Genomic DNA, 24,746 nt, shown 5'->3' with positions numbered 1-24,746 from the left:
ACGGCATATAAAGTGAGAGGGTAGGGGAGAGAGAGATGTGAAATAATAAAATTATATAGATTGATAAAAGTCAGGAAATGAAAATTGAACTGACATTTTCTTATTTTCCTTCTTTTCTTCTGCCCTGGTTGGTGCCTCCTCTCCTCCCCTCCTGCGTCCCTCCCCCCCCCCCATTTCCCCACAAGTGATGAGTGAAGAGTCACATGTAACTTTGCATTTCTTGGGTTTTATTGTTTTGTGAACCATCTTAGCGTTATTTAAACCTAGGTTGTTGTTGTGTGTGTTTTTTAAATTTTAATTGCAGTATAATTTCTTCAGTCCAAAGCACTGCGTCCCCCACCCCCCCTTCTGCCTTTGACTGGCACGCGCCCGGAGCCCTGGTTCTGGCACCTCGGAGTGTCTGATTGGCTACGGGGCAGCTCCTGTCTGCTCTCTCTGCGCCCTCATTGGGTGAGAGTCCTAGCCAGCGGTACTTCAAAGCAGGCGCTCCCCACACTTAGGCTGAGTTTTGCCCACAGGAGCCAGGAGTATACTTAGTGTAAGCGGTGTAAAGCGGGGAGAGAAGGAGGGAATTGAGGAAACTCTCCTCCTCTCCGCCGCGACTGGCAGAGCCCCCCATACGGCCCCAGCACTCAGCCAAGGGACGTGCTATGGCTACGTCTATACTTGGGGTAAGTCCGAGGCGCGAATATGTTCTGCACATTTTAAGTGGCTTTATTTTTTTGTTATGGCTTCTCGGGGAAGGTTTTCGCTTGAGAAACTGTTGCTGCTATAAAGCAGTTTCTGGTTCTTTAAAGACTCTTGCTGCATTTTCAGAGCAGATTCCGTTCAAGTTTGGGGAGCTCTGGAAACGCCTTTGCAATAAAACAATTTGTGTGCAAGCTCCCTTTGATTTGGTTTTAAAGAAAAGGGGGGGGGGGAGGTTTCGTTCTTTCTCGTGCCTTATTCTCCCCTCCCCCTCGTTCCCTTCCCCCACTTCGGGCAATGTTGCAATTATGCTTCTGTAAGGATTTCCAGAAAGAGCTTTATTTGTATTGAAGTCTGTTTAGTCGCGTAAACAAGTGTTTACGTTTGTGCTTTTATCCCGGTTTGCCCAATCTCTCCGTGACTTTGGAATCCGTCGTCGTATGTCGTTTCACCTCCTCGGATTATTGTTGCATTCAGAATCGGGTTGTTTTTTGGTTTTTGTTTGTTTGTTTTTGTTTTTTTTGTAAATGGGAAAAATAAACACTTTAAAAAAGAGATCAAAATCCTAGGAAAATTTGGGAGGAAAGAGCTAATTCAGGGATTAGCATTCGATTTGGTCTCTGTGCCGCTGTTTATCATACCGTTTCCCATCCCTCCTATTTATTATTGCTATATACTGCCTTCTTCCTCTGTCCCCGAAAGACGATTTGGGTAGATTTTATAAAAAGGGGTCTGGTTCTGCACACGAGAGTCTAAAAAGTGAAGCAAACCCGCGTCCCGTTTTTGGGTAGGAGTTGCTGCTGCGAGTGTCGCTGGATATACGATGCATCTTTTATTTGTTAACCTTCCTAAAGAAGAGCAACTTTTTGGATCTCAGAGAGCATTCGTTCTGATTCACTCGGCCCTAGCATGGTGCGCTGGCTGCCCTGTGTGTGTGCAAAGGGGGTGTGCGGAAGCCAAGTGGAGGGTTATGGGAGGGGGGTGGGAGGAGGTGTGAAAAGGGGGGGCCGCTCCCCCTCTTTGACTGTCTAGTACGGGGGTGATGAGGCTGCTCACGGGTGCACTTTTGTGTCTTTCCCCCCACCTCCTCCCGCCCTCTCCCTTCCCCCACCTTCTCCTCCTCCCCTTCTCCTCCCTCTATCCCGCTCTACACTCCCCTACCCCACCCCATCTAGGAAGAGCCAAGATTTGGAACGACCCCCCTGGCCATGCTGGCCGCGACCTGCAACAAGATCGGCAACACCAGCCCCCTGACGACGCTGCCGGAGTCCAGCGCCTTCGCCAAGGGGGGCTTCCACCCCTGGAAGCGCTCCACTTCCAGCTGTAACCTCGGCTCCAGCCTCTCGGGCTTCGCGGTGGCCACGGGCAGCCGGGGCTCGGGCGGACTGGCCGGCGGCTCGGGCGCCGCCAACAGCGCCTTCTGCTTGGCTTCCACTTCGCCCACGTCGTCCGCCTTCAGCAGCGACTACGGGGGCCTCTTCTCCAACTCGGCGGCGGCGGCGGCGGCGGCGGCCGGAGTGTCCCCCCAGGAGGCGGGGGGCCAGTCGGCCTTCATCTCCAAGGTGCACACGTCGGCGGCGGACAGCTTGTACCCGCGCGTGGGCATGGCGCACCCCTACGAGTCCTGGTACAAGTCCGGCTTCCACTCCACGCTGGCGGCCGGCGAGGTGGCCAACGGGGCGGCCTCCTCGTGGTGGGACGTGCACACCAACCCGGGCTCGTGGCTGGAGGTGCAGAACCCGGCGGGGGGGCTGCAGAGCTCGCTGCACTCGGGCGCCCCCCAGGCCTCGCTGCACTCGCAGCTGGGCACCTACAACCCCGACTTCAGCTCCCTCACGCACTCGGCCTTCAGCTCCACGGGCCTCGGCTCCTCGGCCGCCGCCGCCTCGCACCTGCTCTCCACCAGCCAGCACCTGCTGACCCAGGAGGGCTTCAAGCCCGTGCTGCCCTCCTACACGGACTCCAGCGCCGCCGTGGCGGCCGCCGCCAGCGCCATGATCAGCGGCGCCGCGGCCGCCGCCGCCGGGGGGAGCTCGGCGCGCTCCGCCCGCCGCTACTCGGGCCGGGCCACCTGCGATTGCCCCAACTGCCAGGAGGCGGAGCGGCTGGGGCCCGCCGGAGCGAGCCTGCGGCGCAAGGGCTTGCACAGCTGCCACATCCCCGGCTGCGGCAAGGTGTACGGCAAGACGTCGCACCTGAAGGCGCACCTGCGCTGGCACACGGGCGAGCGGCCCTTCGTCTGCAACTGGCTCTTCTGCGGCAAGAGGTTCACGCGCTCGGACGAGCTGCAACGGCACCTGCGGACTCACACGGGCGAGAAGCGCTTCGCCTGCCCGGTGTGCAACAAGCGCTTCATGCGCAGCGACCACCTGAGCAAACACATTAAAACGCACAACGGGGGCGGCGGGGGCAAAAAGGGCAGCGACAGTGACACGGACGCGAGCAACCTGGAGACGCCCCGCTCCGAGTCCCCCGACCTCATCCTGCACGACTCCGGGGTGAGCGCGGCCCGGGCCGCGGCGGCGGCGGCGGCGGCGGCGGCGGCTGCGGCGGCCGCTTCGGCGGGAGGCAAGGAATCCGCTGCGGGGCCCAACGACTCTTAGAGGGGGTGAGACTGAGGCGAGCGAGCGAGCGAGAGAGACAGACGCGGAGCAAGCGAGAGATGCAGAGAGCAGGAGCGAGCGCGAGAGAGGTCCCTCTCCTCTCCCCCAGCCCTCCTCTGCTCCCGCCTTTGGAGGAGAAGGAGCCGCGGGGAGCTCCGGAGCCCGAGTTTGGAGCGCGAGGCGCGACTCTCCCCGCTCCGGGCGAATCTCTCCCCTCTTGACTGCGGCGGAGACTTGAACGCCACGCTTGGTCCAGGGACCGCTGATAACAATCCCCGACAAAGTCAAAAGAGGTTTTTTGTTTTTGTTTTTTGGGTTGGTTTGTTTGGTTTTTTTTTTTTTTTAGACACAGAAAAACACATACACACGCGCACACACACACACACACACACACACACACACACACACACCGCTATACAAACTTCTTGAGTGAAGAGCAATAGACAAACTCTCCCTCCTCTAACTCAGCCCAACTTCCCCCCTTAACCCACCTCTTCCCCATCTCAAAAATCCCACCACCACCACCACCACCCAGCAGAGACTGTCAGAACGTTTGAAAACAAATGGGACCTATAAAAACAGACCCTTTGTGTGGATTATATTATATATAAAATACTCCAAGTCCTGCTTGATGATATCTATTTACAATGAGACTTTTTAAAAAAGGAAGCATCAAAAAAGGCTCAAGGTGAGAAATTAAACTGGAAGTCTAAAGACAATTTCTCTGTATTTCATAACATCTGTATAAATAGGGTTCAAAAGATTGTGTTCTCTTTTATTTTCTTGTAAATGTTTATTCAAATAGGTTTTTTTTGTGAATTCCTGAAATTCAGGGAGTTTTTTTTTTTTAATTTTCTGATGCACTTTGTGGAAGTCAGTATATATGTAAAGATATTTAAAATGTTGAGTTATCATTTCACTCACAAACACGTAAGTTAAGGTCATCTAAAGAAATTAAATGCGTTTATCTGTATGAAGAAAATATTGGCATCATAATATTTTCCTTTTGCTATTATTAAAGGACTCTGAACAATACATTTCCTTTTCCCGGTTTCTACTCCCTCCCACCCCTCAAATAACCCTTCTATAGGCAGACTTTTCTTTTTTCTTCTCCCAGAGAAAAACTCATCAATGATAATTGTAGTCAATATAGGTCATATTTGGCTCATTAAAAAAATATAGTACCTAGAAATGTCTCAGAAGGCAAAATAGTTTATATTTCAACAGCTAAATTTGTTTCTCAAAGATATTAGCTGCACTTCTTAATGTGAGCTCTTTTAAAAGGTGATATTTTAAAATTCCTGGAGGCTTGATAAAAGAGAGGGAAGTTTGCATTTTTAAATATGAAAACGCATCCATTTAGAGGGAATACTCCTAGATCATAGTAAAACTATGAGGGGTTTTTGTTTGTTTTTTTAAGCGAGTGGGGGAAAAAATAATACAAAAATGTCTTTAGCCTCCCAAGGCTGCGTAGGTTTCGAGGTGATCTCAGGGGGATAAATCGCTAGTCATACTCCGGAAAAGACATTTCATGCCTAAATGAAAATCTTGTTAAATGTTATTAATTTTGACTTAGAGCACACAGCAGCCCCCTGTGCCTTGTATTCCCTTATTAGGGATTCATGTCTTATCAAATATCTAATTAATCTCCTAGACATCATTTGTTCTGGCCAACTTTATCTCAGCTGGTCCACGGGGAAAACTCGGAATATTCTCCGTGACAAAGCTCCCTTGAAGATCTTTTTAATTGTCTAAATTAACTGCACCAAATTTGCATGTCAAACGGTAAAGGGCAACCTGAGATAAAGTGTAAACGTTTTAAAAGCCCCCAAACTAAGCACTTGATTTGATAACTAGGCTTTTTAATGTTATGGAAGACAACTGCTCCTTCCCTTTTCAAAGACAGTTGATCTATGCAAATAGTGAATTGGAAATGCTTATGTCCCCATGCAGTCAAATGGCCCTCGCAGGTTATTTGAATATCAGTGGCTCTGCTATTGAAAAGGTTCAAGGATGCTCTCTGACTTCTTTGTGATTACTCAGCGCAGCGTCTTATTCTGAAGAAAAAAAACTCAGGAATAATTAAAGGCTGGGATAAGGCCTGGGAACACATTTGGGACAGGAATCTCATTTAGACAGTCTCTTTCAAAATAAGGCACAGTTAAATTGACCAGAAGGCAATTATTGAAATGAAAATTATTTTCACTCCCTTTGTCTTCTGACCACCAACTTAACAGCCACAGTTTAAAAGAGAGAAGGGGAAAGAAGCAAAAGAAAATGGTTAAATGAGATAATTTCTCAATTCAAAAAATGTTAATTTAGAAAATAAAATCCGTGTTCAAAGAATAAAAATATTTCCAAGTGCCCCCTACACAATAGCAAACGCAAGCTAAGCCAGCCCCACGGAAATTCTATTTTATTACTGCCGGTCATATGAACTCGAATGAGGATTTTGAATCTTTAAAAAAAAAAAAAAAAATCTCCCATAATCCGTTGTTAATTTTAAACAAAACATCCTCTCTCAAAATACCATTTGGAAAGGACAGCCAAATATCAGACTCTTAAGGATGATAAGTAGTAGTGTAGGTCGCCAGGCAGGCAGGACAGAAAGGGATCCATCCTGCCAGCAACATTTTTTTTAGGGGTATTCAGCACAGCTTTGGTGTCATTTAGCAACATGATACCATTGTGCCCCCGCCTCTCTCCTCTCCCCTCCCCACGCCTTCCTTGCTTGCCTTTCCCCACTGCTTTCCTCCACCGTACTACTTTTCTTGGATTTTTCCTTGTCTCTTTTTGCTATTTTCTCTGCCACCTCGAGCTGTTATCAGTTTCCCTTGCGTGTTTTCTCTCCGGCTTCCTACCCAGAGTAGGCGGGTGGGTACCTGGAAAAACTGGTGAAAGATGAATGGTATTTGGGAGATTGGCGTGAGAAATGGGGGGTAGGGGGGAGTATGATAGGGGAGTAGAGCTTGGCGAGGATGATACTGTCGCGCCATGGTAAAATAAACAAGCGAGGTCGCCGGGGCTGCTGGGCTGGGATCTCCCCTCTTGGCTGGTTGTTAATGTTGTTGGGTTTTCAGAGGAATGCGATACTCCCCGGGTGTTGGGCAGAAGTCAGCTTTGTTTCCCATGTATAATAAAAACAGATCAAAGGACCTGACCATCCAGGTCCAGTTTCTCTCCGGCTAGGGCTACACTTCTCAGCTCAGTGATCAAGGACCTTTCTGCGTTGCTTTTGCCCCTGCAGGTCAAAAAACGTCCATCATCTGTAGACTCCCCAGAAACAGAGATGGGGAAACGGCTGAGGGGCCGCAGAGCCGGTTCCTTCAGCGAGGAAAATAGCGAGCGTATAACCTGAAAAGAAAAGAGAGAAGGGGGTGGGGGTGGGGGCGGCGTAACACATTCCCTTCCTTCTTCGTAAAAAGAAAAGAAAAAAACAAAGAAAAAGGCATCCCTCCAAGTCAACACTTTTCCCAATAAAGCCCAAATTCCGAACCCCCAAGACATTGTGGGCAACAAACAGTAGATAAATCCTTAAGAGTCAACGGATTTGGGTTTGGAAAATTTTTTACCCAAGTGATTGGTAAATGGTTGTGTGAATGAGAAGTTTTGGAGGAAGGTGTGGAGATGTTTGGAGAAAGTAAACAAAAAGGACCATACAAAAACTCGTTAATTTTCCTCTCGAAACTGTTATTAAACAGCAGCATTTCCATAGGAGTGGAGAACCTGCCGGAATCCGGGGCTCTCCCCCTGGTTTGCTTTGGGAGGATGGGCCTCGGCGTCCCACAGGGTGAGAGGGGACCTAGGACAAAGCTTGAGAGTATTGCGGTGTCCTTTTTGGTTCGGGGACTTTAGTTCAGCGAGGTCGGTTTAGAAGAAGACGCTATTGGCCCCACGTTTTGAAAATTTAATTTCGCTTTATTCGGTGTCATTTCAGATGCTCTGTTTTGCGAGTTTCACCTTCAGTCCCAGGAGCTCGGCTAAGTTTTCGCTCATCCCTGCCACCACCCAGCCCCAATCCAAACAGGTTTGGAGCAAGGCTTCGGGGGTCGAGGGCCCAGCTCCGGAGTTGACTTCTCCAGCCCCGCCAGAGCTCGCTGTCTAAGTTTCTGATCCACTAGGAGTTCTATTTTTTTTTTTTTTTTTTTTGTCGTTGTCATTGTTCTTTTCCCCTCGGTGGCTTCCTACCTGATGAGTGGGGGGTGAGGGTGGGGATGAGATTATTGAGAATTACGGTATTTTCTTTAAAAAATTACTATTTTGAGATCAGATTCGTGCACCTGAATGCCTGTGTGGACTTTTCGTTAAATCGTTAAAAGTCATGTAAAAATGATTTTCTTCTATTCAGATGAAAACTTTATTTATTTTAACTCTAATCTTATTTGCATCTATTATCTGTATTCACCAAGGCTCTCTTCCACTACAAAAATGCAGATGAAGTAAATCTTACATAAATCCCGCCCATTTGTGTAATTGGTATACTAAGTGTTTATTTTAAGTGAGAATAATTTAGCTACAAATTTTCTTAAGGAATAACATTCTTAACACATTAAAAAAACTGAAAACTCTGATTTGCTTTTATGTTTGACAGTCGTTCTTGATTCCTTTGAGAGGATGCTTGTAATTGTGGCTCTCTGGTGCCATCTAGAGGTCTAGGAGAGGAAGGGAAGCACTTCCCCCTTGTCCGGGATTGAAACAAGGCAAGAAAGGGAATGGGCTTTATTTAGTATCCAGGCGTGAGAGCTGGGGCAGAGAAACCGAGGTTTGGTATTCTTGAGGGAGAGGAGAGGAGGAATGATAAAGAAGAGTTACTTTGAACGAACTGTGTTACTGCTTTGGGTCCGGAAAATGGGATCGTTCCTGAAACGTACCCACTGAAAATCTAAGTAAAACGAAAAATTAACTCGAGCTTGAGCCCAGATTTGGAATTGCTGCCATTTAATATTCTTTAAAAATGTGACTTCGGTGCCCTAGAACTCTTGGTTCCAGCACGCTGGGCCCGATTTGGCAAGCTTCGTGAACTGCGGCATTCCGACCACCCACAGGGGCGACCTTCAGTCAGTGTCCCTTTTTCCCCTCAAGGTTCTTGGGGCTGGAAGAAATTTCTGGGTGGCTTGGGAAACCTGTCCTTTGTGGGGGGAAGCCGGCCAAAAGTTTCCATGACAAAATGGGAAACCAAATTGATCAAACCATCAAGGGGAAAAACCCCAACCCCAGCACCTGGACTTAAAAAATTTAAGCGGTCCCCGGAAGAAATAGTATGGAGAGAGGAGGCAGGAAAGGGGAGGAAGGGATAGTTGTTTTACACCGGTCACCTCTTCACCCTTATCCAGTACAGTTTCGCCTGGAGGTCTGCAAACCAACAATCCCTTCCTCTGCTTGAGCCTGGTGATCCAGACTGCTGGGAATGATTGGGAGGCTGCAATTTTGGGGTGTGTGTGTGTATGGAAAAATGGAGGGAGGAACAGAGGGAGAGGAAGGGGGATGTAAGAAGTCCCTAAGCCCATCGCCCACAGATCTTCCCAGGGGATCAAAGCTCTCTTGCAGCGCAAACAGACCCCCTTTCGCCCCCACCTTTTTCCTTTTAAATCAAATTCTAAAATCGGATAGCAGTCGGGGGCGGTTTGATAATTTTCTCTCCACTGTGTGGATTGTTCTCTCCTCCAGTACCCTTTTCTTTCCCGACAGCCCCCTCCCCCACCCGCCTTATTTTATTTTTATTTTAAAAGCAGCAACCTACATGCCCACCCCAAGTGCGCTCCTGCGGCGGAGCTGTTGGCAGCTCAGCGGCGAGCAGGACTCTGTAGCCTCAGAGCGTCAGCTCCAAGAAACGAAATCTCCCACGAACTCGCAATGAGTAAAATGTAGCGTGTTTCCGGGGGAACACGTTAGCCACCTTTGCAGTGGGTAATTCGGCTGGATTTGTATTTGCTGTTTTAATACAAACCCCACTGCACTGCCTATTTCAAAGATGTGCTAATTACTACTTGGGTACCAGGGCGCAAAGTCCTTGTCCATTTCCCAGTACAAAGTAGGTTGCTAGAAAATTTGAAATTGCCTTTCAGCCTAAAGCTGCCTTACCTGAATGTCATAATTACAGTAATTATGTACATCCAAATTACATGCTAATTAAATTAGAATCAAATCGTTCTAAATCGAAATCAAATGAGGTAGTGAAGAATTAATCAATGACAACATAAATAGAGAGCTTCCTTCAGAGATATTTATTGTAACGATCCAAGGAGGAATTTGATCTGAAAAAGTCACCTGTTTATTTACTTTCAAATTAGTAATCAGTTATTATCCCTTCTCCATAATTTTAACCGTTCAGTGTTATTTACCCCCCATCCCTTACAGACTAGGGAGTTTATAGAAATGCATAGAAGGCGAATATCTTCAGATACGTCTGTGTTGTGTACATATTCACTTTAGGTGAAAGATATCTGGGAATGTCCTTGATGTGATAGGACTTATCAGGGTCACCCACTCTCAGGGACTCTTTTCACTTTGCTGAAGCTCCTTTCTTCATTTTGAATATTTCTCGGGCATTTTTTTTTTTTTAAAGACAAAGCTACCAATTGATTCCACTCCTCCCTCAGACTCCTTGCTTATCTTTCTTTCTTACGGATTCACTGACGTTTAATTAAGTCTCCAAGAGATTTTTTGGGCTTATTATTGCTGCCCAGGATAAGGGGGGGGGGGGGGGGGGGGGGGGGGGGGGGAAGGTGGTGGGAGAAACAGAAACTGAAGGTTAAAAAAAAAAAAAAAGTGACTGATTCACCTGTGGAGTCAGCAATGAAGGCCTTGAAAGCAGAAAAGATAAAGGCTGTATGATAAATCCATCAGCTTCCTCTTCTAACCACTTGTCTTTGCTCCTAAGCACATTTGGGGTCAGGGAGCTCAGAATATGCCAGAGTGCAGGTGTGTGCTTTCGGTTCTGTGCCCTCTTCATAAGCTGTGCCAAAGAGGGAGGAATTCAGAAAGACAAATTCGGACTGCCGTGAGCTCTAATCAAGAACCTTATCAGTAGTAGCTGCAGTCATGCAATAGCACTCTAGAGTTTGTTCAGTGTTGCTGGGGGAAGAGGGAGAGATGGAACAGAAGAAACCTAGAGAGGTTTACCTAAAGAAAATGCTGTAAAGTGAGAGGAGCAGACCAGTGACTCTTACCTTAAAACCTTTCTAGCCAGGATGTGAAATCTTTTTCATAGGTAGCAGCTCTCCCAGTTCACTTTTATTTGAGTTTGGAATGTGTTCTGCATTTTGCTTGAGGCACTTGGGTGAGGAAATCACAAGGATACCTAGGGGTGACCAGCTTCTCTATTTGGGCTTCTAAGTCTTAAGAAAAAGTAAGTCTGTTGACTTCACTGGGCCTTACCCCCCAGCCAGGCAGGCAGGCATGCACTTTGCCTCTGGGTTTAGTCACCACTGGGAAAACATGCTCTATGGCTAGTCCTAAAGCAGCTTTCTGAAAGCATGTAGGCGGCTGAGTCCTGGATTCTCATCACCTCCAAGCCTGTTCAGTTGTAATGTAATGCCTCTCCTGTCATAAATCGCTTTGGGCCTATGTGAGAGCAAGACTGATTCCTGATTCTCTCCACGGGAAAAGGATTTCAATTTAGTCTACTGCTAATTCCCTTCCATTCTTATTAGCTCCTCTCCCTCGGCTATTTTTTTCCCTCCTAATTCTGGAGGTGAGGCATGGTATTGTGTAAATAGGCAAGGAAAGGAGGAAGGCTATGTCTGTTCCTTTAGGTTTTGGAAGTCTCTGAATGAGAGACGAAGATAAGTTCTCTCTTTTGAGACTTTGAAAAGGTGAGCTTCCTTCATCTACCAGTTAGAGTTAAGACTTGCACATTAGCGTCCAGTCTTACCAATCCCTTTTGTTCTTTTTTTTCTTGCTTGAGATGCAGTGAAATGCTGCACTATCTCTTGAATAAAACAAAGCAAAACAAAACAAAACACAAAACTTTCCTTAGGGCTCTTAAATTGATAAAGACAAACTTCATTTTTCTCAATAGCTTCATTTCCCCCCCTCAATTCCATTACAGATAATTTAAATGCAAGGAACTATCTAGCTAGGTGTAGAGAGTAGACTGCAAAGAGGACTAGAACATAGAGACAGGCAGGATGAATTACTTAGCATTCTCTGCTGATGTTATGACTAAGGGGTCATTAGGTGATAGTGGGATAGTCCTAGAGCCCAGGTAGATTTTTAAACATATGTAGGTCAGCACTAAGTTATGCTAAATGTTCAGCGATTAAAATCGGAAACATCAGGTTTGTGGACTATAAGACTGATCTGATTTACTACCAGAATGGGTTCTCTGGACAAGCAACAAAGAGATTTCCCAAAGCTTTCTAGAGAAAGAGTTTTTCCCAGGTATTATCAATACATGCCTTAAAAATAACGTGCTCCCTCTCCCCCCCCAAAAAAAATCTGCATTCAACACTGCAAGGTAATCCAACCAGTTGCTAAATGATGTGCCACATCTGTCTATCCTGGCACAGATAATGCAATTCTGCCTAACGGCACATTTCCATACACAGATACTAGAACAATCAAGTCTCACCACAGAAACCATAGTTCGGTCCTAGCCATTTGTAAATCAACAGCACCTCCTACAGGAATTAATTTGCTCATGTTAAATTAAGTCAAATCTACAATCATCAGGTACTAGTGAACCAGTCAGAACCAAAGAAAGTGTGTACATTATCTTTTCCAAAGGCAGAGACAAACAGGCAATGGAAAACCCGTCATTAAGATCACTATTTACTAATCTTCTGACTTATATTGCAGGAAAAACTAAGGATGGAATATTTATACTCAAATAAAATGGACATTTGTTCAGCCTAGAAATAGGCAATGTCACAGCAGAAGACAGTTAAGTTCTGGCGTTAATTAAAACTGTATAGTGCTTCTTTGGCATCAGGGAATGTAGAGAATCTATTTTGTGATTTCAGCTCTCTCCCAAATCTTTTATTAGGAATTTGCATAGAAAAGAGATACACAGAAAAAAGATCTTTTAGAATTATCCAGTTAGTTCATTTCCTTACGTTCTCTCGTAATTTACATTCCCATTACAATAATCAGAAAAATAAAACCTAGAATTAGAAGTTTTAAATTTACCGTTTTGTCAAGATAACAAAATTACTTTCAAGCCATTCTCCTTACTATCTACATTAAGACATATAAAACAGAGCAGGTCTCCATAAAACTGTGCTTTATTATTTCTGTGTGTCATGTGTAAAATGCCTCTCCTTTTGATTTTTAAGTGTGGAAAGTTGAGATGAAAGCCATCCAAGTCTTACTCTGATCTTTAGCCAAAGTCACTTTAGGTGCTTCATACCAAAAGCTGTACTGAAAATTCAAAGCCACTTTATATGCTGTGTGTCTTGTCTGGTAGGAGTCTTTCTTATAGTCAGACAAGTTATATCTGGACTTTTGTTTGCATTTTACATTGGCTCTTAAATACAAGAAGAAAACAGGCCAAATTACAAAATTTCCAAAAAAGGCATCCTATGAACAAAAGGGGTCTTTGCTTCTCTAATGTTTAGGCCACTGGTTTACACAAATAAGTGTTCAGAGGCTAAAGGCCAATGGACAACAGCTCTAGATTGGTTTAATTGTCATTCAAAGTCCCATTATTAAAACCAGTTTGGCAGAGAAATGTTTTTAGGTGTTAACAATGCCCTGTTTTAATAAATTACAAAGTAATTATCAATGTGGCACAAAGAAAGGAAAAAAAGTCAGTATGATAGCAATTAAATGTAACAGATTTTTCTTAACTTAGTATCTATCGATAATGGATTTCTTGGGTGTGAATAAGAAACAATGTATCTCGGAACAAATAAAGTGGCTTTACATGTAAAGCTCCAACTTACAGACACATCATGGTTGTGTTAAGCTTTAAAGAATAATGAAAACAATTAAAGGGAAACCTGATTCAATAATATTTAATTCAAGTATCTGAAGGGATTCAACTGTTTTATTTTTTTTTAAAGGGGTGGGTAAGAACCTTGAAATCTACACAACTGAATTTAAACACACACCCTGAAAATGTGAAAACATGACAAAAGTACTTGTATATATCACTAAAATATCTCTTTGACTATCCTTTATCTTATCTCCCCCCCACATTTAAATTCAAGGATGTTTTGCAACAAAATTTGTTCCTCTGAAGTCAGACACAACATCAAAAAGCAATGTTTCTCACTACTTCTAAAAATAATGGAATTTATTAAAATGGTTCATCTTTATGACATGAAATGAAAAACCAAACCTTAGAAAAACACAGAAACAAAATAGCTGTGTGTCAACAGAAAAAAAAGGCATTCAAGTTAATATCCTACTGCCTAAAATGAAATACCTGGAAACAGTTAAAGCTTCAAGCAGTATTCTTTTCACGTCTTGAAAAATTATCGAACAATAACTTGACTCCACAGTGACCAACAGGGGTTCATGATGTTAACACAGACCTCACCCCCATTATACACGGCAGGAGGCCAAAACATGTTATACATTTCTTCAGAACTTTTAAAACCATTATTTAGCTCATGAAAACTACTAGTAGAAGTTTGAGTAGAAAACTAATAGAAATTTAAGAATAAAAAAATCCAGTACCCAAACTCCCTCAATATTGCCCCAAATATTATATTCTGGCTACTCCTTATACCAGAAGGAGTCAGAAACATTCTAGCATTTAACCATACTATGATAAGATTTTTACAAAGCTTACGTTTTGCCCATGGAAAATCTAAATCTAAAAAACAATGAGAAATTCAAATTAAATTATACCCATTCAATGAACTGTCATTCTTTTTTTTTTTTTTTAAAGATATTTCAAAACAAAGAAAATGTCATTTACAAAGTTATGAATGTTCCCCTAGCACAGGAAAACAAAAAAAATCAAAAGAAACTATTTCTACAGACAAAATAGGCCATTTACAAATATTCACAAAATTCATTCTCATAGTACTGATGGGAGTTTTGTGCACGAAACGACAGTTTACAGGAGTGGAAAATGAAAATAGAGCTTTTTTATTAGAAAGACAATAGTACATAATTTAGCCCTTGGAGAAGAGTAGTCAATAAAAAAGTGGAGCTATTTCTATTTCCAGGTACCTGTCACAGACACTTTCTCTTCATTCGATCTCCACTCCTGCTTCGTTCTCTGTACTCCTTTCCTCCACTGTACACACATCTGCTAGAGCTTCGGGACTCACTCTTTCGGCTCCACTCTTTGCTGGGACTCTGGCTTGGTCTCTTTCTCATCTGTCTTGGCTTAGAACTGTTGTGACTTCTGCTGGAGTTTCCGTGATCCCTCTCTTCCCTGCTTTGGCTCTCACTATTCCTTTCCTTACCCTCAGATTCTTTCTTGCCTGGGCTGTGATCCTGCCTTTTAGACTTTCTTTCAGAATCACAATGGCTCCTTTTGTTATTTTCTCCAAAACTCTCTTGCTTTGAAAATCTGGACTTCTCCCTCACCTTTTCCTTGTAACTATGACTACTGGAGGGCTCATCATCAAATCTGGGCTTCACAGACTTTCCCCCCTTGTCTCCAAAATCACTGCTATCACTATCTGAAGACTTTGCTTTTTTTTTCTTCTTAGAAGACATCTTCTTTCGGGCTTTTCTTTCTTTGCTGTCACTCTCACTCTCACTGCTGCTTTCTGAAGTTTCATTGGAGGAGGAGGAAGAGGAGGAAGATGAGGAAGAAGAGGAAGAGGAGGAAGAGGAGGAGGAGGTGGTAGAACTAGAGGAGGAAGAGGACTTGTTTTTATATCTTTTGTGTTTACTTCTACTTTTCTTCTTTTGCAGCTGCTGCTTCTTTCTATCTTTTTTCTTTTTCTTCTTTTTCTTCTCAAGGCGATCCAATTTCCTTTATTTGGAGATAAAAGAGTAATCAGTATGTTAAACAGTTCTCTGATTTCAGCTCAGTGGCTCAACACTGTACACCAATTATTTTTTTAAAAGGTGACTTTTAAAATAACTAATTCCATACCTTATTAAATGACAAATATTTCTTACTTTTAAATTTAATGTTACTTCCCTTTTCTGCAGTACTTATTCTTTCCTAAGGAAATGGGGTCAAGTGGCCAAAAAGAAAAAAAAAAGCCAGAGAGCCTCCAAATAAATTTAGAACTGGCAAGAATTTTATATATCATATAGTTCACCTACCTATACAAATAATATGAGTCATATATAATACACAGACTTTCTTTCTCTCATGCAGAGTTAATTGTTGTCAACTTAAATGGCATATGTTTAAAAAAAGTAAAGAATGATGTTTGAAATTACAAAATTATTAGGAAGCTATAATGTATCAAAGCAACCGAATAAAGGCCAATTCTTGGAATAGTTTTTAATTCATTTAATCATTTTAATGTTATTTTTTCTTTGCTCACATTACTGAGCCAGAATTTGACATTATAAGATGTTAAAATGGCCTAGTCTATTAGGTATATAAAACAATATATGGGATGCCAGAACTTGGGGCTGTAGGTATATATTTAATCTAAAAAAATTACATATTACATATGTTTAAATGTTTTAAAGTATGATGAAAATATGACTCAACATTTTTTAAAATTAAAAAAGGCAACTTGAAGAGAAATAAATTTACATTTCTTTTAAAATTCATCCTTTTTTTGTTTAATGTAGAATGCTACTTTAACAAAAAAGAATTCCATATTTTTCTAAATAATTAAGATACTTGTTAATCTTACTACTAAGTAATTTAGAATTAAATTTTAAAAAATTTCTAGACTTTTTAATTGATTTATTAGATACATCTGATCTACTATAAATTACATATGTTTTCATTAAGCTCTGTCTCCATAAAATGAAAAGGCAAATTTACTAGTCTCCTTAAAAACTCCTAACATTTCTGTGGTACCTACAAAATATAGGCTCCCTCTATTGGTACTCTAAAAGAGATTTCATAATTTCAGGGGTAAACTGATACACAAAAAGATACAGATAATTTAAATATACATTAGAAACCCAAACATGTTTAATTTAAATGAGGGGAAAAAAAACAACAAAACAAAATTAAATAAAAATACCTCCAAAATGGAAATGTTTTCTACAGAAAATTAGAAACAAATTTAAAATTTCTTTTAAAAAGCACATTATATAAATGTCCCTTAATCTATAAATGTCCCTTTAATATACTAGGAAAAAAATCCATACATTTATACTAATAAAGTAAGAACAAAATGGGGCATTCACATTTCTTTCTTACTAAATTCCATCACTATAGTTGTACTTAAAAATCAATAAATGTGATGAAGAGAATTGGAGTACAAAGTATTTGCTGTAAACTCTTAGGCTCACTCACATGCAGTTAAATATGTACATTAAAATTCAACATAAAGAAAATTACAGCTCAAGTCATCAAATATATACTTTGTTATAATTACCTGAGTAGTTTCTGTTTTTGTTTAGTTGAGAGTGATTTTAAGAATTCAACTTCTGGGTCTTCTTCACCCTCACTTGCAACATATTCCTGGTACCAACAAGAGACTGATATTAAATTGCTTAATTTCCTAACAAGTTATATAAGATTGCTTGACAAATACTTCTGGGTGAATGGTGGAAATAACACCCAAAGGGGATATGATGAACTAGGGTAGAGAGGAACATCTGAGCCAGCATTAGGGTGTTTTAAGGCGGGATGCCAGAGCTACAAATCATCACTTTCCTCCCCACCTTCTTTCTTCAGAGTGAATCATGTCAAACCTTTTGAGATTTATTTTGAATTTAAGAAATTTACATAATGAATAAGATCATGGACCTTTAAAAGAAAAGCTGCTTGAATTTTTAGTTTCAAATTTTCAATAAAAGTCTTAAATTTCATGTTTATTCCACGAGCTGTTTTCTTAATTTGTACAATCCCTCTCAATGTTCAGAAGCATTGCATTTCTATATGAGGACAACTGTGTGAAAATTAAGTCAATAAATAACAGTTTAAAACACTATATTATAATTTTTGGGAGGGTGGGGTTGCTTTTATATACTACTCCCCTTCCCCCCTCCCACTTGTTTCTGTCACCTAAATTCCTTAGGTAGCATCAAATCATACTCAGTACCCTTGTGCCAGTAGATAGTCCATTTATACTAACCAGAGGAGGTTTCATTTATTAAAAAAGAGGTTTAAAAATAAGTTCTTATTTGCCATCTTGGTAAAGAATCAAAACTACAATAGATCTTAGACATTTTCCATTGCTTTCTCTTGCTTTCCTATGGACATGCATATTGGAAAACATTAAGTAGCAATTCACAAGCAATCACATTTAGATTTATAGACATTTTCAGCTTACTGATAAAAAGATCATTACCTGTGATGGATCATTTGCGGTCAAGTTTCTCCCCAGTACATTTCGTTTTAGTGCAAACCCACTGTTTCTCATCTCCGCTATTAGCTCCGAGGGGTGCATTGATGGCCCTGTTCACAAAAATCACAGTTTGAATGTATCATTTATATCTCTCTACCTTTTTTGGACTCCACAGTAGGAATGCAGTTGAAGCTTTGTTAAGTAAAATCACAGCTAAATCAACTCAATAATCTTCTGCTGAGCAAATAATCAGATATGATTTTCTAAAACAGCAGTCTGGAGATTCAGAATAGAAAATAATTGCATTTTTCTTTACGTGCAAGGGGATTCTCTTCTTATGTAACTTTTGTCATATTGAAAAAATGCATTTTGTTACTGTTGGATTTCAGATTTTGAAACCCAACAAGAATGAAGAAAAGATCACAATTAAATTTCCAATGGCTATTTCCTACAAAAACCCAATTAAAATAGGTATTTAAAGGCATAAAAAATTTTAGTCAAATTCCCAAATATATAGTATACCTAGACCTTGAAATTTTGAATCATGAGCTTGGGTGTGGTAAGGAATTTGAAGTAGGCTAGAGGAATATGAATTTTTGTTGTTAGAGTGGGGAATGTAGTGGTAGTGGTGGTGGTGGTGGGGGTGAGAATGATTAATTTATTGCTGAAATTGCCATTTTTTAACATGAGCAGGAACTCAATCCATGATTTCTTTCTGGACACATAAGCATGATATAAGTAAATAGCAAAAATGGGCCAGGAAAAAAAAATAAAAAGGAGAAAACACATGAATCTAGAACCCTATCTGTGTGTGTGTGTGTGTGTGTGTGTGTGTGTGTGTGTGTGTGTATGTGTTTTCTTTCCCTTCCTATACCTTCTCTTCCAGAAATTAGAGCATACCACCTTCCTTTTCTCATTATTTTCCTTATTCCTTTCTCTATTTTGCTTTGTTATGAAAGTAGTCAAATTGTAATGGAATGAGGACATTTGATGATCTTGTTAAAAACATTTGGCAATGAGAGTATCTTCATGGATAAGGTTTTGAATGCAAATCACCTTAAGCCATTTAACTTCTTTTGCCATGTTCACTAGAGGCAGATTATGGGAAAAGAAAGGTAATGAAATGAGAATTTGTCCATTGGTTATTTCCCTTGGAAAATTTTTTTTGTGGTCAACTTGGACCAGGTGATACCATACAACTGAGTTAAAGATTTTACTGTTGATAGTTTTAGAATTGACTGTTGAGTTTTTGGAAAAATAGAGGGAACAAGTCTAAGAGGGTTTGGTACTAAATAAAAATAATGATACCTTAAATAAAATTAATATGTATTAAACATAGCAATAAACATTTATACTTCATTCTAATTACTGAGAAGGAAGCCTAAATTAGGGAATTATGGATTATTAATTACTTTTCTACTCATGAAATTTAATTATCACTAATTATTTTAAATGATTTCAACTAATCCAATGTGTTTCTATGAAATTTGATAAACAGGAAGCAAAAATGATAAATTCCTAAATAAAACCAGAATTTTTATTGCTATTCCTACTGGTTACATTTAAATCAAATACAATTTGTTAATGATAACAATGTGACACACATTTTAAAATGGTTTAAACATTTTTAATAGGTTTAAATATTCTATAATGCGTTCAGTTAGGTGGCTATCTGAACTTTATATTTAAGAGTATACTTTCACAAAACAAAATTTCTGTACTGAAGTTTACTTGTCAACAATCTGATTAGATAACAAATGAATTGAACAAGTTAATATGTTAGGAATTAAATTGAAAAATGATCCAGTATATTATTACTTATATGGAACCAAAGAACATTTCCTTTATAATTTCATCAGTTTTCATCAAAAGATGGGTAATTTTTATGTTTCAGAAAACATGGTTTTCACATCAACTTTTTTGTGGTACTTATAACTACTCCAATGAAATGGAAGTCCTTTTTTTGACCAAGTAAGTCTAATTATTCTTAGTATGGATTGCTTTAAACAATTTAAATAAATGTCAATAGGCTTCATCTTTGGAAAGAATTTGAAGTCTAAAGATCTGAATATAATTGTGAGTCAGAACAATATTTATTAACTTTCCTGCGCCTCAGTTTCCTTATTTGCAAAATCAAAGTTTTGGATTATATGATCTCTAAAAAGCCTTATGATACAAAAACCCTTTCATCTCATTTCCCTCTAAAAGTAATACTTCTTTATAATCCCAACTAATTTCTGCAAAATCAAAGATGGGAAATTTGAGCTGAGACTTTATTATCCTAAGGGTGCAAAAAAGGCCACACTAAACACAAAATGAGCTATAATTTTGATAATGAATTAAGTGAAATGGGTTAGAATTAAAATGGAATGAAATGATTCTGATATTATTTTGGACATATTATAAATATTGTTGTATATACATATACACTATTTTTTTTCTCCTTTGCCATCACATTAATGGTTATAATCCACTTATACAAAACTGTTCCCAGTAAATCTTATTTGATATAAGAGTCTTGGCAGTTTAAAAAAATCTGCTTTGCTCAGAGAAGAGCATCTGTGATAAAATTATACATGAATACTCCTATTGAGCAGTCTCAGACATTGTAGTTTAGCCTATTGCAACATAGAAGGTTTTGCTAAAAAGCAAAACAACCCCTCCCCCATTCAAAATCCCCAAACAAAAGGTCAGACCAATGGCAGGTGACAAAAGCAATGAAGAATCAAGACTATGAAGAAAAGGGAAGAGACAAAAAGTGATATTTTTTGAATAATTTTTTGAAAAATATTTTGTTTTGCTTCCATATACATGAATTACAGGAAAAATATAATTACTTGTTTATATTTAACATGATATCTATGTATTTGTGGATTCTTTGAAGGTGTGATTTCTAATAAGACCTACTCATTTCCATACTCTGTATAATTGTAATGTACTAGTAGAACCAATGATGGTTTTCTACTTAGCAAGTAGCAGGTAAAACAGCTATGAATAGGTTAATGATATTTTCTTTACAATTTTCCAAAGAAAATAGTGCTATTTCTATATAAGCATCTTGTTTATAAAATTCTTTGTTTATTTCACTCCAATGGTATTCAGTAATACAAGTATTATTCCCACTTTACAAATCAGAAAAGTGAGGACCAAAGAGGTTACACCTTAACGAATACAAAAGTTATTAAGCATCTGAGATAGGATTGAAAATTTGACCTTTTTTATTCTAAAATAAGTAAAGTTAAATTCTATTTATTAAACTTATTAGGATGTTGAACTATGGTTTACGCATTAACTGAAAAACTATTTCTACATTTTGTAGTTTACAATCTATGATACAAAACAGGAAGACAGATGAAAACTCTCTAGTTTAGAAGTAGAATTAGTAGTTTTTCACATGATAGTTATGATATATTAAATTTTAATTTTTTAAATTTAGAAAACATTTTCTTTCTCTTCGAACTTCTGAAACCCCTATTGAAAAAGAAAAACAAAGACCAAAACTCTTTTAAACAAATATTTATTGTGAAGCAAAACAAATTCCTGTCCTGATCATATCTGAAGGTTCTGATGTTGGTGAAATAATTTGTCAGCTCTGAATACATCTCTTAATTCTATGTGCTTCTCTTGCAATTCAAACTGAAGGATCTTAGCCTTCGTAAGACAGTAAAACTGGTATGACTAGTTTTCTGTTAGATCTAAGTTGCTTGTGTAGTTCATAGACAAAAATAAGTGAGAAGCATTTTGCCTCTAGATTGAACTTGGTAGAATCATTCTTAAAAAAGGGAATGAAGTTCACAGAAAAAAGCCCCTAGAGACAATACTTATTTGTTCTCCTGGTACTTTAAATGGGTTAAACACTAATTGAAGGATCCACTGTTGCATCACTTTTAAAATGATTCACTCTCCTGCTAATCTCATTGGATCATTGTAAAGAGCAACCTGGTGGGAACTTAAGTCCAGGAAGGAGATGAACTCTAGTAGGCTACCAAAGGAAAACCAGCTATGGGTTTATTCTCTGTATTCTAGAGTACATAGATGCTAGACTCAGAAAGCTAAATCAATAAATAACTTATATTTAATGTATAAGTCGCTCCATGAATGTTTAAGTTTGTTGCAATCTGTAATCAGAAGCAGAATTAGGTAGCACTTGAAATTCAAATTCTATACATAAAGAACAATAGTAGTGGTTTGTGTTAATGACCCCTTTGGCAGTCCAGTGAAACCAATGGACACCTCAGGATAATAGTTAAAATATATAAAATAAAACCTTGAAAATTACAAGGGATGACAATTCTACTGACACAAAGTTATAAATTAGTAAAAACAAAGCAAAACAAGTTCATGAACTCCAGGTTAAGGATCCTTGAACTAGACAAATGACCAATAAAAAGGACAAAACAGGAATGGTCACTGACAGGCAATTTTTTTTGTTATTGTCCAGATGTGTGATTTCATCTGAGTGAGGAACTTCTAGTGAGAAAATGCCATCCTCTAATGCAGATCAGTGAATATTCTGCAATACCTTCTTAGAGGTTTGCCTGGATACTAATAGATTAAATAAATTTTCCAGAGTTAGTATATTTCTGAGGTGAGAATGAACCCAAATTTTCCTATCTTAAAGCTAGCTCTCCATCCACACCATGCTGAGCAACTCTTTGGTGAAAATATTCAGTAGCAAAATGTAAATGTTCATTTTATTTCAGTATTTATAAGATATGATTTCAACACTATAAATTCTTACTCCAAAGTGCAAAGCTTCCACATAAAACAACTCAAATTAAAATAACTCAAAATATTTTGCAAAATTTAGTAAAATTTTTAGTCATAAGATGCAAAAAGCCTATAAAATTGCAATGACTATATAGTGCACATAACTGACAGGATTCAGAACAGAGTTAAGTGTGGGCAACTTGCTTTCTCTCTCTGGGCCTCAGTTCCTTTATTTTTATGAGGAAGGCATCATTTAAATGTCAGCTAAAATTATTATGGCACATAGACATCTTCTGTGGAACAGAGTGAAAGCTCCAGTCTACGTTTCTTGATTTTCTTACTAGAAGGAGGTACAAGTACTCTTCTCAAATAGGTTTTATTATTTAAACTGAAAAGATCATCCAGTTGATCATTTCTTTCACCTTAGCTCTGTGATGTTACTAAGGAAGAGGGAGGTGTTAGTTGACAGAAAGATATTGTTGTCAGTTGTCTATGAGGAACTCCTTCCCTCATACCTGACACTATGAGTGATACTTTGCAAGCTGGTAGTCCTTCTAAATAGGACATCATTGACACTGAGCACAAACCTTACCAGAATAAGCAAATCTGCTTTTCAGTTATTCAAGGATCTACATTTCTCCATTTGCTCAGTAGGACTGATATCTTTGGAGTTAAAGGCTTAAAAGATTTTTGTTTGTTGAAAAAAATACTTCAAAAACTTTAACATAACTAAAAATAAAATCTGATATGATGCTTAATATTAAGCCTAACAAACAAAAAAGCTAAACTGCCTTTATTTAGTTTGAATGTCATCCTTGTCACTGACTTATAAAAAGGATTATTTTAGGGCTGCCACTTATGTGCAGAAGTTCAGGAATATGGGCATTTATGATGGGGGAATGTTAGGTATTATATTCCTTTCCTAATGTGATCACAGAATTTTTGCTTTTAAGAAAGCCTTAGTGAATATATCTCTTAAAAATTTCACAGTAAGAACAAGCAATATTTAAGTCCCAAATAAAAAAGTGAGCTAGTTATTAATAGAGTGTGTGGGTGATTTTTATTTATATAAATGAAAATGTTTTATGTATGATTTTCTAAGGGTTATGCAAGAACCAATTGTACTGGATTGTAATAAAACTCTTTCATACTGGGAATTTTCCTGACACATTGCCAGTTCATCTTCATGGATGCTGAGAACAATAGGGCCTCTTATTGTCCTTATCTGAGTTCATAGGGAAGAAATTCAATTTAATCATTATTAAAATGTTCAATGTTAAAGAAAATTTCAACATTTAATTTATCCCTAAATGTTTTCTGAAAGATACACAAAAGGCAAGGAAATATGAAACTCTATTCTAGGACAAAACTACCATGCCATAATTGTTCATGTCAACATATTCTAGAAAACCCTTGATGATCTTATTATGGCCTACTTTAGGGAGCCTATGTAGTTAGAGGTCAGTAAATTACATTTAGTTGTCTTATTCATCATTACACAATTTAAAATTTTTATTTATTCCTCTTTTTTTTTTTATGCTAGTCATTTCTCGATATAATCTCTTACCTCTGACGGAACTCTCTCGTGACAAAGGAAAATAGTTAAGCAAAATTGACCACCAAAATGACCATTCCTGGGAGGATATGCAACATTCAATACATGTAGCTATGTCCCAGCTCCCTGCTCCCCAACTGAGAGGAGGAAAGTATATATAATACAAAGCAATTTCGAGACAAAGCGTTGATAACTGAGAAAAGCAGGAAAGGTCCTCTGAAGGAATTGACACATGATCTGGGTTTAAAAGCTAGATAATCTATGAGGTAAAGATGATGGGGAAGAAGTACATTCTAAACAAAGGGGATCACTTCTGCAAAGTCATGGATTGTAATAGATGAAAAATTAACAGGCAGAGACAGAAAACATGGCAGATGAGAGCCAGATTATAGAAAAGCTCACTGACACCTAGACTGAGGAAATCAACGTTTTTACCCAGAGAAAATAGGGAGTCACTGAAAATTAGTCACTGCAATTAATTTTAGGCTTTTTGTGTAATTTTATTTTCATTATTGTAATCATTACATATAATGTTTTTTTTAAAAAGAAAAAAAACTACCAGAAAAACATTATATGTAAAGATATTATTTTTATTTTTTTCATTAAATATTTCCCAATTATATTTAACAAATCATTTAATACTTTTTTTTAAATGTTGAGTTCCAAGTTCTTTTTCCCTCTTTTGCCTCTCCTCCACTTACCATAGTTTACTCATTTCCTAATCAATGGGCATCTACTTGTTTCCAGTGATGCTACCATAGAAACATCACTTATTTTCAAACTGAATTTATATCAGTGAAATTTAGTGATGATGGGTTTCTTTTCTTTAAAAAAAAAAAATGGTTTCTTATT

At 39.2% G+C, this 24,746-nt stretch overlaps 2 protein-coding genes across 2 annotated transcripts in view; one reads left to right on the top strand and one right to left on the bottom strand.

Moving 5' to 3' along the window:
- Positions 1 to 1,867: 1,867 nt before the first annotated feature.
- On the top strand, positions 1,868 to 3,620 carry SP9 (Sp9 transcription factor). The gene has a single exon (XM_031957224.1). It carries the CDS (start codon positions 1,896 to 1,898, stop codon positions 3,288 to 3,290), a length of 1,395 nt encoding a protein of 464 aa, XP_031813084.1. The 5' UTR covers positions 1,868 to 1,895; the 3' UTR covers positions 3,291 to 3,620.
- Positions 3,621 to 13,512: 9,892 nt separating this feature from the next.
- The window catches only part of CIR1 (corepressor interacting with RBPJ, 1), a 39,039-nt gene continuing 27,805 nt past the window's right edge, over positions 13,513 to 24,746 (bottom strand). Inside the window, exons 8-10 of the mRNA XM_003763978.4 lie at positions 17,633 to 17,739; positions 16,715 to 16,800; positions 13,513 to 15,171 (exon numbers count right to left, since the gene is read on the bottom strand). Coding sequence (XP_003764026.1) covers positions 14,418 to 15,171; positions 16,715 to 16,800; positions 17,633 to 17,739 — 947 coding nt within the window. The 3' untranslated portion in view covers positions 13,513 to 14,417. The remainder of the gene's footprint in view (positions 15,172 to 16,714; positions 16,801 to 17,632; positions 17,740 to 24,746) is intronic.

Source organism: Sarcophilus harrisii, chromosome 3, assembly GCF_902635505.1.
Source record: "Sarcophilus harrisii chromosome 3, mSarHar1.11, whole genome shotgun sequence".
In the NCBI taxonomy this organism is placed as follows: Eukaryota; Metazoa; Chordata; class Mammalia; order Dasyuromorphia; family Dasyuridae; genus Sarcophilus; species Sarcophilus harrisii.
This window is presented reverse-complemented; position numbering and strand designations above follow the sequence as displayed.

What these genes read in the sequence shown, in the direction of transcription:
- SP9 (XM_031957224.1), top strand. Translation starts at nt 1,896, where the DNA reads ATGCTGGCCGCGACCTGCAACAAGATCGGCAACACCAGCCCCCTGACG.